Genomic DNA, 14,916 nt, shown 5'->3' on the forward strand with positions numbered 1-14,916 from the left:
AGCAGTATCTGTTTACAGCTTCTAATCTGAACTCCATATTCCATACCCTATGTAATATTTATTTTGTATAGTACTAAATGCGCATTCACCTTTTGCTCCAGAAGAGAAAACTTGTTTGAAGAGAAATATTTATTTTTGCACTAATTACTATAAATACTAAAATCCAGTGGAACAGAATATATCTCTCTAATAGTGGCATGAAGATAACAAAGTATAGAAAGAGAAGAATATACTTATACTCCAAGTTATAACAGTTACGAGTGTTTTACAGTTCACTGCAGGGCATTTCTGGTGTTCAGGAATGGAAGCAATTTTCACACCACCTCCTGATCAGCTGGTGATGGCCCAGCCCTTCATTGCTGGAGCTGCTCAGTGCTGATACCGTACATGAGGAATTTCAAGACCTCTCTGCTCCATGCCTGTAGGTGCAGAGAGGGATCAGTGTCCTTAGCCCTCCTCATGTGCTGGAGTGGTCCCGTGCTGGCAGCACTTCCCTTTTGGTGCACAAGTTCCCAGCCTCTGGCTCCTGTCACAGGAGATCGGGGAGTAGTGCAGCCCTTGCAGCACTGGGCAAGATTGACAGAGCCAAGTTCCTGGAGAACTGCAGCCTGGGGAAGGGCTTCAGCAACTGGGGAAGGGGTGACACTCTGCCTTCCTTGAGAGAGAAGGGGAGGCTGCATCTCCACATTCTCTTCCCGAGTTAGTTAGCAAGGCTTGCTTCAGTACATTTTTTGTCACCAGAGTAGCCTGTCACTTGCAGAAATTTTGCTGTTGCCCAGTCAGACCAGACGGTGTTGCCCTGTGGCCAGATTTGGCTTGAATATTGTCACATGGACCACACACATCTGAGGCTTTTGTCTGAAGAAAGAGTGGCATTTTTATTTTGTCCTCTGTTCTCTGCTTTCATCCATAGGACACTTTATATTCTTGCCAACAAAAGGGTGCAGAGGCAACAAACCCTTTTTTTTTTTTTTTTTTTTTTTTTTCCCTTTTTGTGCCTAAATCCTGGCTTACAGATCATTGCATGGTAGCCAGGTTGTCTCTGCAGATCACTCCAGTTCAGGTTTCTCTGTTCGTGTTGGTTTTCACTTACTGCTAGTTCTCTTTTCTATCAAATAATATGGCAGTATAGCTCAAGGTTACTGGGTCTTACTGTATCTTCCTCAGGTATGTGCTGAAAATGAAGTAGTTTTGGAACAGCACAGGAAGAATAGGAAATTGGTGGTCTCTAGTTTCTAGAATGTAGTCACCCAGCCTGTTGATTGTGTTGAGCAGTTTAGCTGCAGTAGCCCCAGCTCCATATGGAAGAGTTAATAGATTAGCAGTCTCATCAGAAAGCACTTCTGATGTATAGCCTGTTTTGCATTAGCGTTATTGAAGAAATGTCAGAAAATTGAATGGCTACATTTTTTCTTGAAACCCACCATTACTATTTCAGACATAAATCTGTAAAGATGATGAAGAAAGCAGGAGAGTAAAGTTGGTAGATGAATTTGCTGTCATACAGGATTTTTCAGATTTAGCAATGCGTAAGTGGAATTGCTCCATTTGCATAGGTGAAAAGCCTGAAAAGCAATTAAATGTAGTTCTCTAAACCATATAGGAGTGAAGGGTGTTCTGTTTGTGTTGGAGGATTCTCATCCTAACAACTAAAAAAAGGGGGAAATGATTGAAGAGAGTAAAAGAAAGATTAATATGCATGAATGAAATAAAGGGGGATAGTTTTGCTTATTTTGGAGAGTCTCACTGGTGTAAAATGAGCAAATAAAAAAGCATCTAGGAGAGTGATGGAAGCTGCAGGAGCAAAAGGGAGGTCAGAAGAGATGAGGAGTTTAACAGGAGTGGTGCACTGAGTGAGCATTAAGGGGAGGAGCACAAGACTCTTAAGTAGAACCACCTCAGGGCAAAAAATAGCTGCTGAGGTTTTATTCATGCCCTCATCCTCGAAGTATTTAGTACCTTATTTCCTGTGAAGTTTAAAACTACATCATTGGAGAACACTTTTGTTAATTAAAAACAAAAAAAGTGCTTAATATTTTTCTTGAGAGTATGACTTTTATTATCAGCACCTCATGTCCTCCTGGGAACTACTGCAGTAGGATTTCAGCACTTGAGCATTTTATCATTTTACGTAAATTACTGGTTGGTTTCCTCACCTCTAATTTACAGCTCCTGTTTAATACTGCCTTTTACTTACAGACTGATGTTTCAAGCACTTTGAGCCGAAGTTGTAGTTTGCAACATATACATCTACTAGGATTTCAGACATGCCTGAAAATACTCTTTCAAGTACCTGATTTTAAAGTGACTTTGCAGTTGTACTGCAGCCACAGTGTTGTTGAGGACTAATTTTTTATGTTGCTAATTGAAGCCTTGTAGTTCCTGCCACATTTTTCCCCTTAGGTAAGGGGATACTGAATTTGTTACACTAGATAAATTTACGCGCTGCAGACCAAGCAAGTCTTGCTGCCCATTGTTCCAAGCTACATACATTCTTTATGTATGTAATGGCATGAATATATCAAAATTATGCTTACGGGTATGCATTTTATTGCATTATAGGTAATATGCAGTACCCCTCTGCAGCCACTAACAGCTTTCTCCAAGTTTAAATCAGAGGACAAGTTAAGAGTCATATGCAGTGTAGCCATATACAACTGGTTATGAGCAGGTAGTTAAACTAATTTAAATATGATTGTCTTCCTTCATTTGTTTAGGTTTAAAATTGTGTGAAGCCAATTTACTGTCTAACAATGAAGTAATATTTAGGAGTTAAGGAATGTTCCCCCTCTACCGTGCTGTCAAATTTCATCTTTATATAGGCGTAAACACTGAGCTAAAAATTTTGCAACAGCTGAAGCTATTTTTGGACCTATAATTTATGTACATTGGTATAAAGAAGCAAATGTGCCTGCACGTAAGTTTAAGGTAAAATCTGATCAATTAGTTGCACAGAATTTGGGAGGAGCCAATGGAGAAAACTATGTTACGATATAGTCTCTTGTTATTTCAGAAATAATTCATATAGAGAATAAAAACCTGCCTCTGCTTAGTGAATTTAGTAGAGATATTGTCTAGTCTAACAGTGAGAGCTGGTATTTCTTTCTGCTGCTCTATTTCAGAGAATCTCTTGCAAGTCAATCAAGGCCTCTGAGGCTTTTCTTTTTAACCCTGCAGTAAGTTGATTTTTTTTGTTTTCCTTGCCACAGTGGTATCTAAGTTGTCATGACAAGAACAAGCCAGTATGTCATTGTGAATGCACTTGTATTCCTAATGAAGTTTCTATTGCAAGCCAAGGATTTTGTACAATCTTTCAGATCATTTTTATAATAGAGTTGTCAAATTCTTACGATGATATTCTGGATTGATCCTGTTCTAGTGAAGTGTAAGTGATTTTTGCAGTGTTTGGGACTGACTTGCACATTTTCCCAGAATAGCTGTATTAAAAACCTCCAGTGGCATATTTGTGTCAACTTTGATTGTTGTATAATCTTGGAAACATGGGTAGTAAACCTGCTGTGCCAGGGCTTCGGTCAATGTTTTGTCGATTAAATAAAAGCTTAACTATAGGAACTTTCTGGGTGGGATTTGTACTAATCCAAAAACCTCCTGCATTTTTCATAGCACTGACTTCCAGGAAGTTATTGGTGATAGGATGTGTTCCCTTCCTCTGAACTAAGTTTTAACATGCAGTTGTATTGCTCTGTTGTCAAAGTGTATCTCCTCTTAATTCTAACCATATTAGACAGATAACCTCAGAGGAAGTTATTGTACTTGGGAATGCTGATAACTTATTTTTGCAACAATCAAAGACTGAACGGTAGAAGAATATTCCTAAACATTGTAGCTACCTATTTAGTGCACATGTTGGTGTGGTCATCTGATAAGGTGTAGCACTCTGCAGAGCTGTGGTTATAATGGTCAGAATTCACGTGTACAGAGGCTTATATATACCAGCACAACCATTAACATGGGTACTGATACATATCTTCATGGGCTTTGTTAGTTTATTGTATGATAAACACCATGTAAAAAGCAACTGGTCATAACTACATTATGGTTAAATTTGTATTTTATAAGGTTTGTAGATTTTTCTGGGGAAAAGCAGACTTTTGGATTATGTAACTTCTGTGATAAAGATGCATGTATAACTAGAAAAAAATTCTATGCTTACTTGATAATGAAGGAATAAATACTACTCATGCCAAGTGTGTTGATAAACTTTCTTTTTTTCTAAAATACAGACAGCAGTATTTTTTAGGAACAACAGGCTCTGTGTCTGTGTGTACACTGTAAGCCTTCCTAAGACAACTGTGACTGCTGACAGGTAGTGTTCTAAAAGCCCACACCCCAAGTGTATGAAGAGAAACTCCTAAAATTGCAAGCATGCCTTTAGCCAGCACTGTAGGAGGAAAACCTAGGAAAACCATCAAAATACATGGTGGACAATACATATTTGTACCAGAGACTGAGGTGCAGAACTAACACAGCTGTCAGAAATAGTGCCTCCTTGCTGTACCATTGGTATTTTGTGCTAGCTGCTGCTAAGCAGAGGTTTCTATGGCTGTTAATCCTGTTTCACTGCTTAGAATGTGGGATTGCTTCATCAAGTGAGGGGGGGAAGAAAACTCCTGCTTAAGCTGCTCTGCAAAACTTCACTGTAGGACTCCAAAATAAAAGTTGTAGGACAAATAAAAACTTACTTCTTGGCAAGAGAAAGGGAAGAGAAAAAAAACAAACCTATGGTTAAATTGCTTACCTTAAACTAAACCCTGAGTTTAACCCTGCAGTGGGGGTAGTGTTACCTATCATGACAGGCTTTAACTTAGCAGTAACATAAGGCTTGTGTTTTGCAGTTCCTTAACTTGCCCCACTAAGCATTTAAAATACTACTGCTGTAACATACAGATAGTTTATATTCCAGTAGATAGGTAGAATGTGATCACTAATACTTACATTTTGGGGTACGCTGGTATTTAATATATATGAGCTAAATCCCAACAGAAAAAGGTCTTATCCACGCCAATATGCCCTTCAAACTATAGACCTAATACTTATGTACAGTTGAGGTGGTAGGTGCCTGTGAAATTTTCCTGTCCATAAAGGTCATATTCCTTGTATAGTACATAGTCTTTCAAGCAGTTTGGCAGTGGAAGGAAGGTCATGAAGACAGGACAACGGAGGCGCAACCGGCCCATGCACGTCCGTATCTTCAGACGACAAAGATGCTTCAGAGAGCGAGGATTTGCTAGAAACGAGAAGTCAAGATTGATATTAATTAATTTATTAAATGTTATTCAATTTATTTATTCAATACTCTGCTACCTTTCAAAAGCTTTCTTCCCTATTTTGCAGCATATTCACTGCAAATAGATAAAATGCATGTGACTGTCCCTGGACAACCTGACTGGTCAGGATCTACTCTTTGTCTCAGCCCATACAGCTCCCAGTTGTATTTACAATCACTGGCCTCTAAATCAACAGCTTTCATTTCTGTCAAGTTGGCCAAATGTAGGTTAATGCAAGTTTAAGGAGTAAAGTGTAGGGAATGTACTTTAACCCCAAATAGCTGGTGTCAGTTTTCTGTCAACCTGAAGAAGCTACTAAAAGTAGGATTTTGAGTCACTATTTCTTAATCTATGTACAAGCAAAAAGGCTGTAAAATTAATCTAGACTATAATTAAATCACTCCATTAAAAATAGTCATATGTTAAACTTGTTCTGTCAACTTGAGGCAGGGGGAAATGGTTTTCTCCCCTTTAAGAGGATTATGTTGTCCATGTCACAATTAAAGTTCACAAGTGCCCTACATAAATAGTGCAGTTACTGTGTTAGACTTCTGAGAGAAACTTAGGTTAAATCCTACACAGGCTGATGTTTAGGAGGTCTCTTACTGTCAAAACATAACTTTTGGCCTAACAAGGGTCAAGAAAAGCACAGTCCGAGGTAAAGAAAACTAAAATGGAACTAACAAAAATCACCCCAGTCCCTAGTTTGTCTTCCCAAAGGCAAACATCAGATACTTACTTAAAATCAAATTGATGTCTGGCCAGAGTTCCTGTTCTTTGAGAACTGCTTCTAGCTTCCAGCAGATATTAACATGATCGACGTAATCTAACATTACTCGCACTACTTTCCCAGACAGATGCTTCAGCCATGACAATGTTATCACTTCACAGAACTGATAGAAACAAAATGTTTAATAGATAATATTCAACACTCCTGTCAGTGACTTACACCTCCGCAGGGCAAGAGCCAGGAACAATGTGCTATGATACCGAACAACCTAATGAGCTAGCCTGGATGTCCCTGCTTTCAGAGCATGAACAAGACCATGCTGGGGAGCCAATTCTGTACTGACCATTAGCATATTATTAGCTACATTTCCACAAGTCAAAAATAATGTTTGTGCTCATTTGTTGTCATGAACCAGTCCTCACTGCAACACCTATTTAATTTTAAAGCCTTGTCTATTCCTATCTTTATGTATAAACTGTCTTACAGTTTCAAAAGTTCCTTTTCTGGCACTGCATCAAGTACATTTTCATTTAGTTTTAGGAAGGCTGCTGGAAGTAAAGCAACATATGAAGACACCTGATAGACTTACCGTTGTATCTTTGATAACGGTCGAAGTCCATCCATCTGTCACGTACTGGGAATGCGAAGTGCTTCCCTGAGGGCAGTCAAAGCAGCGGTGCACATCATACCCATAGTTCATCAGCATTCTTAACATGACTTCATCTTTCAGAGCGTACTGTAGAGCTGAGGGAAAATGTGTTGTATTCACTCTGCAGAAGTAATTGACATTTGCCCCATGTCGGAGCAGTAGATTCATTAACTCATAGCTGCCCATCCTCAAGGCTATTTGAAGACAGTTGATGGGATCTTGGTTTGTCAGGGCTCCAGCGTTCAACAGCAACTGTGTTGAGTGGATATCCCCGTTGGAAACAGCAAAGTACAATGCAGATTTCCGGTGGTCATCGTAGCCTTTGCGAACTCTCTGATCCAGCATAAAATTGGCATCAAAACCAGATTTTAGGAGAAACTCAAGGCACTGAGGATGTCCTCCTGCTGCTGCTGAGTGAACTGGACTTATCCCACTTTCTTTAATGGCATCAAAATTAGTAACTGGAACTAGTATTTTTAAGGCTCTGAAGAATTAAGAAAGAAGAAACTTGGAATCTGAAACACCTACCTCGATCTTTGAATTTCTCTGTGTTGCTGGGCTTCAGAATTCATCATGAAAGTATAAAACTGTCTTAATTGTCCCAACCAGTACTATGGCATGCTATACCTCTGCACTGGCTTTAACTGCTAGTAGTTAAATTGTTAGCCAGAAAGGGAAACTGACTTTACACTTACTACACATAAAATACCATTCCATTATACTAGTATTCATGAACCAACCCATTCCTTGCTAGTCGAATGATTCCTTCTCAACAGAAGCTTTTCCTAAATGTTGAGAGCAGAGTGTTACTGCTTAACCTGTAGGAATTAGGGAATTAACAGAATACATTATGACATAAATACATATAATATATAATTTAATATAAACATTAACATTTAAATTTATTTAATTTCTATAAAACAGTAACATAGGAATTAAGAATCCTCAGATTATTAACCACGATTCAACATTTCCACTATTGAAGACTTGTTTCTCATTTACTGGTTGTGATTTTAGCATAAACATCTTCCAGTAACCTTCCTGTCTTTAAAACAGGGATATCCCTTATCCCCTACATCTAGTTGTTTATTTAATACATTTACCTTCCTGTAATGGGGTGGAGATTAGGCATACCCAAAGATATTGAGGGGATCCCAAGAACCTCAGCATCAGACTGGACAGTGTTATTATCTGTGACAAGTGGGGAAATACTACAGGAATTATGTTCATCCTAGAACGACGATGATTTTATCCTGACTCATATCTTGCATTCAGACACAGATAACTCGTACTTACAAGATAAAAAGAATTCCTCTACAAAACTACAGATTTGCTGCCTGCTTCAAATAAAGTAGAATTAGCAAAATTAGTATTTCTGGTGTCACCATTACTTGATTTTTAAGTATAGTAACTCACAGAAAGTGTCCTCTATATGCAGCTCTGTGGATTGGCAAATGACCCGAGTGCTTTGGTACATTGGCATCAGCCCCATATTCTAGTAAAAGACTCAGAGAATCTGGATTTCCTCCTCCTGCTGCTTCAAATAACACAGAAGCACAATCCATTGCCTGTGAAAGAACATCTGCACCTGGAAAGAAGAATCAAGGATTCTCACAGTGGTCACTGCGAATATCCAGCAGTAATTACTATCTCCAACCCTCCAATGACACAGTATTGTGAAGGCTACATGTTGCTATATCAACCTACTGAGCTGTAAAATAGAACATAGAATAGTTGTGGTTGGAAGGGACCTCTGGAAACCACCCAGTCCAACCCTGTGCTCAAGCAGGGCCAGCTACAGCAGGTTGCCCAGGACAGCATCCATTCAGATTTTTAGTATCTCCAAAGATCGACACTCCACAACTTCTCTGAGTGACCTGTTCCAATGTTCAACCACCCTTGCAGAAAAAAAGTCTTATGTTCAGACAGAATTTGCCAGGTTTCAGTTGGTGCCTCCTCTTCCTACAACATCCTATAGAATCATCCAACATTCTATAGAATCCTATAGAATCATCCTATAGCCTTCTCTTCCTACAACATCCTATAGAATCAAATCTCACCTTTTTGCAGTAAGAGCTCCATAATTTCTGTATGGCCAGCCTGTGCAGCCAGTGCTAGAGGCGTGAGCCCATATCCACTGCGAGGGTCAGGGTCTGCTCCAGAACGAAGGAGAAGCTTTACCAGATCCTTCCTGCCTACTCTGGCTGCCTCATGTAAAGCTGTCCTCTTGTGGACACACTGCAAGTTCACTTTTGCACCAGAATTTATCAACAAGGAGGCAATCTCATATGAATCATGTTTAACTGCTGTAAGACAATAAGGAAAATGTTAATTAGAATGTTATTCCATACTATTCCATGCACTATGGCTTCTATTATGCAGCAGCCCAGGAAACCTCAGGCTGTTCCTGATAGTGCTATTTATGCACTGAGAAATGTCACACTACCCTAAAAGGTTTAATTTATCAACAAGTCTGTTCTTTGTTTCCAGGATAACATTAACTATACAAATGAATAATTTTATGGTAATCTCTTTTTCTTTCTCTAATCCCCTGTTGTGTTTGGTAATGCAACAGAATACAACTTCCCTTGCCACTAGACAGAGATCATATATGGGGGACTTGGTGCAGCCAGGAGCTGGCCTGCTCAGAGAGCTCTACTTAATCTTCATAAGCAATTACCATAATACAAAATGAAATTTAGAATTACTGTGTCACATGCCTTCTTAGCTTAATAAACCTTATCTGTTAAGTCAGGAGGGATCTTAAAAGAGTCATTTGCATTGGCTCTAGTGGATGCACTGAATAGGTAACACTTTTCCCTCCTTCTTTCTTTGATCTTCCAGGCTGTGTGGGATAGAACAGTGAGTGCCCTTCACCAAGACAGATTAGGTAGAGGAGTTTCATGTGCCACAGCTACTTGAAATACACTGATAGCACACTATAACCTCTGATACCCCATTATCTGTAACCTACATGGCTGCTTTAGTTAAATTTCATAAATCCTCATCTTAGGGGACAGTGCATTTTAATATACTGCACATCTTTCCTGAGAAGCTTTAGCCTAGCAGCCTAGTCTAGCACAGCTAGACTAGAACATTTTTTGCTCCTTATAGCAAAATATTTTAGATATTGCTTTGAAGACAAATATGTCAAACTGAAATCTAAAAGGCGTAACTACAATCTCACCTCATTCCCCCACCTCTCTGCCCCTAAATAAACTACTCACCTATAACTAAAGGAGAATCTCCCTCTTCATTCTTAACGTTGGGGTTGCAGCCATTGAGCAGGAGAAAGCGGACATTTTCTACAAAGCAATTTCTTACTGCCACCAATAGAGGTGTTTCACCTTTTAGAGTGGTCTGTTCCCATGTAACAGCACAGGAGGCTGAAATACAGAAAAGTACACATTTGAAGCTGGATGATTCATCAAATACAACTTTTTAAAACTTTCTGGTGGGAAACCAGAAGGGTTCTGTACCTTTAAAAGTGATTTCAAGGATATTCTTATTTAGCTGTGCTGCAGCTTCATGCACGGGAAGCCAGCCTTGCTGATCTGCTTCTTCAAAAGCAGAACTGTGCCTTACCAACTTCATCAAGGCCTCTTCTTGGCCTGTGATATTTTAAGACATACACATATCCCATTACTCATCATAAAACAAAATTCAGGCAACTAATATACTGAGCACCATCTATCCCATCAGTGTATCTATCTGGAATAAACAACTTCTTTTGTCAAAGCAATTTTTTCTCACAGGGTGGTTTACATGAATGGAACACTCAATGATTAATACTGATTCACAAAGCTTTTTGAATTATACATTGAAAAAACTGATAATAGTATGACTAAAATAGTTCAAATGCAATTCTCTCATGAGCAGTAATGCATAAAAGTTTAATGTATAAACAGGTGCCCTAGTGAAACTATAGGAGAAGTATTTAGGTAGCCAAAAGTAAAGTTAAGCTGATTTAACAGGGATGAGACTGATCTCAACAATGATATCACTCAAGTGATTCCTACGGGTATATGCTTAGTGTGGTGTGCTTGTACTTAACTGCCCGAATTGCTGCAATTATCTTTTCATGTTCTTTACTTGTAACATACTGGAAGCTGCATAAACAGAAAAAGAAAGAAAAGAAGTAAAACTTAACATGAATTCAGGATATAATTATACTTTAAATACTCAGTTCTAGACTACACGTTAGATTTCTGTAAGTTATGTATGTTTTTTCAGGGTTTAATATATTAAAACACTTCTTTTGTTGGTTTCCCCCTGCCACTGTAAATATTGGATTTTTCACACAAAAGCCAACAATTAACTACTAAAATGAAAAGCTACCATATGAATGTATTTCTATATCATTCTATATCTTCTTCATAAAGCTTGTACTCATTTAGATATTGATGTAAAACATCACCTGGAAGTTTCACACATTCCATATTTTTGAGGAAAGGGGAATACTTTTTCAGAGAGAACTCAGAACAAGTGAGCTACTAGTGGTTTCCAGTACCCATGAGACAAAGTCAGAGCAATACAACATATGGAGTTACAAAGGGAAATAAGGTTACTACATGCTTATAGTAATGCCAAGAAAACATCCAAAATAGAAGTAATAACTTACCACCTTTCGTCCTCTGTTGCGCTGCCACTTGCTTCAATTTTATGCCTATCTCGTAAACTTTCCTGAATAGCTTGTTGGGTAGGGATTTCATCTTCAGAATCATCATCAAATATATACATAGAATCATACATGGCAAATCTGCACAACCTGGATCACTTTTCATAGGAAAACACTGCTTTTTAATTGGAAGGAGATGTTAAACCTTCAGGTTAAATCTGCAGCAATAGAAATAGCAATCACAGTTCAAGTATCAAGAGAAATTAAACTTAGTTGAAAAGAAATTAAGAGAACTTCTCCCTCTCAAGGTCCAGCCTTCTCCCAGTATTTAAGTTTGTGCTGCAAGGAGTTATTCTATTTATAACAGTGAAGAGTAAGAGTAAAGGTTTTCTATTTCAATGGGATTGCTAGATTTGCCTCTGTTCCACAGACTGAACATATAGAATAGCTACTTGTTCTGGCATTACCTATTAGAAAGCAGCAAAAAAAAGTAAATTCAATTATTTAAGAGTCATTCCCTCTTAAATGCTTTAGACACTCAAATATCATCACAATGGTGTTCTGTTTCCTTAGCAGAAAACCTAAGGGGGGGTGGGGGGGAGGGGGCGTGAGTGAGCGGCTGCATGGTACTGAGTTAGAGCTGGGCTTAAATCATGACAATATTCAATAAGACTTGGGATGCTTTTTCAGTTTGTTCACAGAGGACCCGGAAGCGAAGGGCAAATAAAGGACATGCATTTAAAATAATAAAAGTTATTATGTTAAATAATAGGTTTTGTTCAAATCGTTTCAACAACGACATCGTTAAGACTGTCTCTGTAGTCAAGAAAGTATTCTAGATTTGTGCTATGTGCACCAGCCTCCCAGTGGATAGGGATATTTGTAAGGGATATATATAAAAAATACTGCAGCAGTATATATCCAAATACAGGCAGAAATAAAACACACTGGTGTAACCACAAGGGAGTTAATAATAATAATTAAAAAAAAAAAAAGCAGCTTAAGTATAGCATTAGTTAAAAAAAAGTTTGCCAAATTGAAAGAGATCAATTTAAAATATTTTTACTCTTTTAACATTGTAATAAAAACAATGGAGCATAGAAATAAATCTAATTGATACTATTTGTTAAGTCTAAATGTTAAAACTTAAGAACAAATCAATCATTAAATAGTATAATGTGTGTAGATGTACACTGTTCTGTGCATAAGCAGTCACACTGTTCTTTTGTATATTCACCTACATGCATACATACATACATACACATACAGAGATTAAAATCACAGATGTTCTGTTGGACTGAAAACCCTCATCTGTTTTACCTTAACACAACTTCCACTTTTGTCTTTCAAGAGAGTTGCCCTGAAAAAATACAGGGAAAAGTAAAATAAACTGAATATGCAAAACTGAAAGCAAATAAATAGATTAGCAAAATGAACAAACAAAATGAAGGAAGTTGCCAACATGCCACTCAAAGAGTTTGGAATAATTCTAGAAACTAATTAAAGTTGAGCAGCAGTAATTCATAGCAAACCTGCATTATTGAATTTGTTACCTGATCCACCTGTATGATTGCAAGGCCTTGCTCTGTAATTGCACATGTAGCAAAAAGAGAAATATATTAAGAAAATGTACAAGACAAGTAACTGTTAGTGTTTGATAATCCCTACAGTACAATCCATAGATGAAAAGTTTAAATCTAGACCAGTTCTATTTTGTAGAAAGACTAGTAATTTTCCTATGAATTGAGAAAATATACTCATTTTCCTCACCTTCTGAAAGAGGGAAGACCTTACACTTTGACAAAGTGATTATTAAGTTGAAAGTGATATTTTCAGGACTGAAAATGATCTCAGTAGAGCCCATGTCCATTAATAGCTCACTATAAATACCTGATCATAAGATACTCTGGGACTTTCTCTATGTTTCTTTCATATGCATTAGCTATGTTTAATAATCTGACCTGACAAATTGTGTCAGCAAAACAGGGAATTATGAGTCTGGTTTCTTTGTAAAAATATTCTTGTTAAAAGTTTTTGGAATGAGAATTTCAGAACTGTAAGTAGTAGCTGTTACATTACGGAAAGAAAATTCTTCAGGGCTTTCCTAAGAGAGTAAACTGAAGATACTCTTTTAAGTAAGGTCCTAACAGCAAGACAGCACAAAAAGAAAACCTAAGCCAAATAAAAGTAAACATAAGCAAAATCAAGCAAGAACTTTATTTTTTTCTGATTGCTTAATATCAATTCACATATTAAACAGAAAAACAAAAGATAGAGTCTTTAAAGGGAAAACCACAATTTCAGAAAAACAGACCTATGCTGAAAACTCATGCCAGTGTAACATACAATAAACAGGGAAGTGAACCATAGATGCCTAGTTAGCTAGTGACTGTAGGACGGAGTGAGACTTTCTCGTGCTTTATTTACTGCTACTGTATTTTATGGAGGGATGCTTACAAAGCAATAATGATGGCTGTGTCTGTATGCAATAGTTCTTTGCTAGAGATTTAGGAAGAATGTTTGAGTATTTTTACTATTTATTTTTTTATTTTAAAGAAAACAAAAGTGCAGAATTGGTGAAGGAATAGAAACTGGACTGCCTCTCTGGAGCAATAGGGAAACAGATAACATTTTAGCACCTGCTACAGATTGTTAAACAATTTCTCATACTGCAATCTTTGCTGTTGCTACGACAGAACATAGGCTATATATAAATCATACTAGAACCCCCAAACTTACTACCTACTAGCTTTCCACTGACATGTTTCAGTGCTCTTAGTGCTTCAAGTTCATTAACTGCAATGTTTCTCTCTGAAAGTGCAGACCAGTTTCATTTTCCATTAAGATGTATTTTGTGATATTGAAATAATGCATAAAATTGACATTTAAACATTAATAATATTACTAAAGGCTAAAATCCTAGCTGTATCTTTTATAGATTCTAAAGATGCTAATAATAACACATAGTTTTTTAAGACACAATAGTGAGCATCAGAAAATATCTGCATGCCCTCTTATAATATAAAAAAGTCAAGATGTTTCTTTTACACAGTATATTCCACTTCCTTTGTAAGCCAACAAAAAGATCAGGATCTAGTGAAGCCTGTATCTGAACTGTCCAAAGTTAGTCATCTAGCTGGCAGAGCAATGCAATACCTCGCTTGATCCGATGTTGTACTGGTTTATCCGTGTTAAGCGTCAAAGCAATGACGAAGTTAGCAGAATGTCCAGTAGTAGATAAAACTCCTTTGCACTCACTTGTCTTGTAGAGTGGGCAAATATACACATTAGATTCATTTCTGATTTTACAGGTTGAAAAAAAAACAAAATAAGAAATTACATTCAGAAGATCTACTGACAGAAACATAACCTGCATACAAATATTAAATATTTACAGGAACATCCTTAAAGCTAACTAAAAATGCAAAATTGTTTTTTAAGTAATCAAATAAAATCATCTGGCTTTTTTTCTGTGTTTTCTTGAGTGGTTTGTTTTTAAATTCAACTAATTTAACTACAACTTGTTTTCAAGGCTCTGTGCCTTCTTGTGATTCTACCAGCTTTATAATCATTCAAAGGCACTTTAAAATCTGAACAGTTACATAGTTAAAGCATAGCTCATACACGAGCT

General features: G+C 37.4%; 1 protein-coding gene across 3 annotated transcripts; it reads right to left on the reverse strand.

The window, feature by feature from the left end:
- Nucleotides 1–5,017: 5,017 nt before the first annotated feature.
- ASB14 (ankyrin repeat and SOCS box containing 14) lies at nucleotides 5,018–13,371 on the reverse strand. Of its 3 annotated transcripts, none has more exons than XM_061455901.1 (11): nucleotides 13,056–13,371; nucleotides 12,553–12,645; nucleotides 11,289–11,503; nucleotides 10,721–10,776; nucleotides 10,147–10,278; nucleotides 9,895–10,053; nucleotides 8,728–8,973; nucleotides 8,084–8,255; nucleotides 6,608–7,151; nucleotides 6,028–6,181; nucleotides 5,018–5,248 (listed from the first exon to the last, which is right to left on the reverse strand). In XM_061455901.1, exons 3-11 carry the CDS (start codon nucleotides 11,417–11,419, stop codon nucleotides 5,055–5,057), a joined length of 1,788 nt encoding a protein of 595 aa, XP_061311885.1. In that variant the 5' UTR covers nucleotides 11,420–11,503; nucleotides 12,553–12,645; nucleotides 13,056–13,371; the 3' UTR covers nucleotides 5,018–5,054. The 3 variants fall into 3 exon arrangements, with proteins under 3 accessions (XP_061311885.1, XP_061311884.1, XP_061311886.1); XM_061455900.1 differs by having other exon boundaries at nucleotides 12,606–12,645; nucleotides 13,056–13,370; XM_061455902.1 differs by having other exon boundaries at nucleotides 11,292–11,503; nucleotides 12,606–12,645; nucleotides 13,056–13,369.
- Between the last annotated feature and the right edge of the window lie 1,545 nt (nucleotides 13,372–14,916).

The sequence above is a fragment of the Pezoporus flaviventris genome, unplaced genomic scaffold (assembly GCF_033815535.1).
Source record: "Pezoporus flaviventris isolate CSIRO_AGI_PZ_B2104156 unplaced genomic scaffold, CSIRO_AGI_Pfla_v1 ptg000021l, whole genome shotgun sequence".
NCBI lineage: Eukaryota > Metazoa > Chordata > Aves > Psittaciformes > Psittacidae > Pezoporus > Pezoporus flaviventris.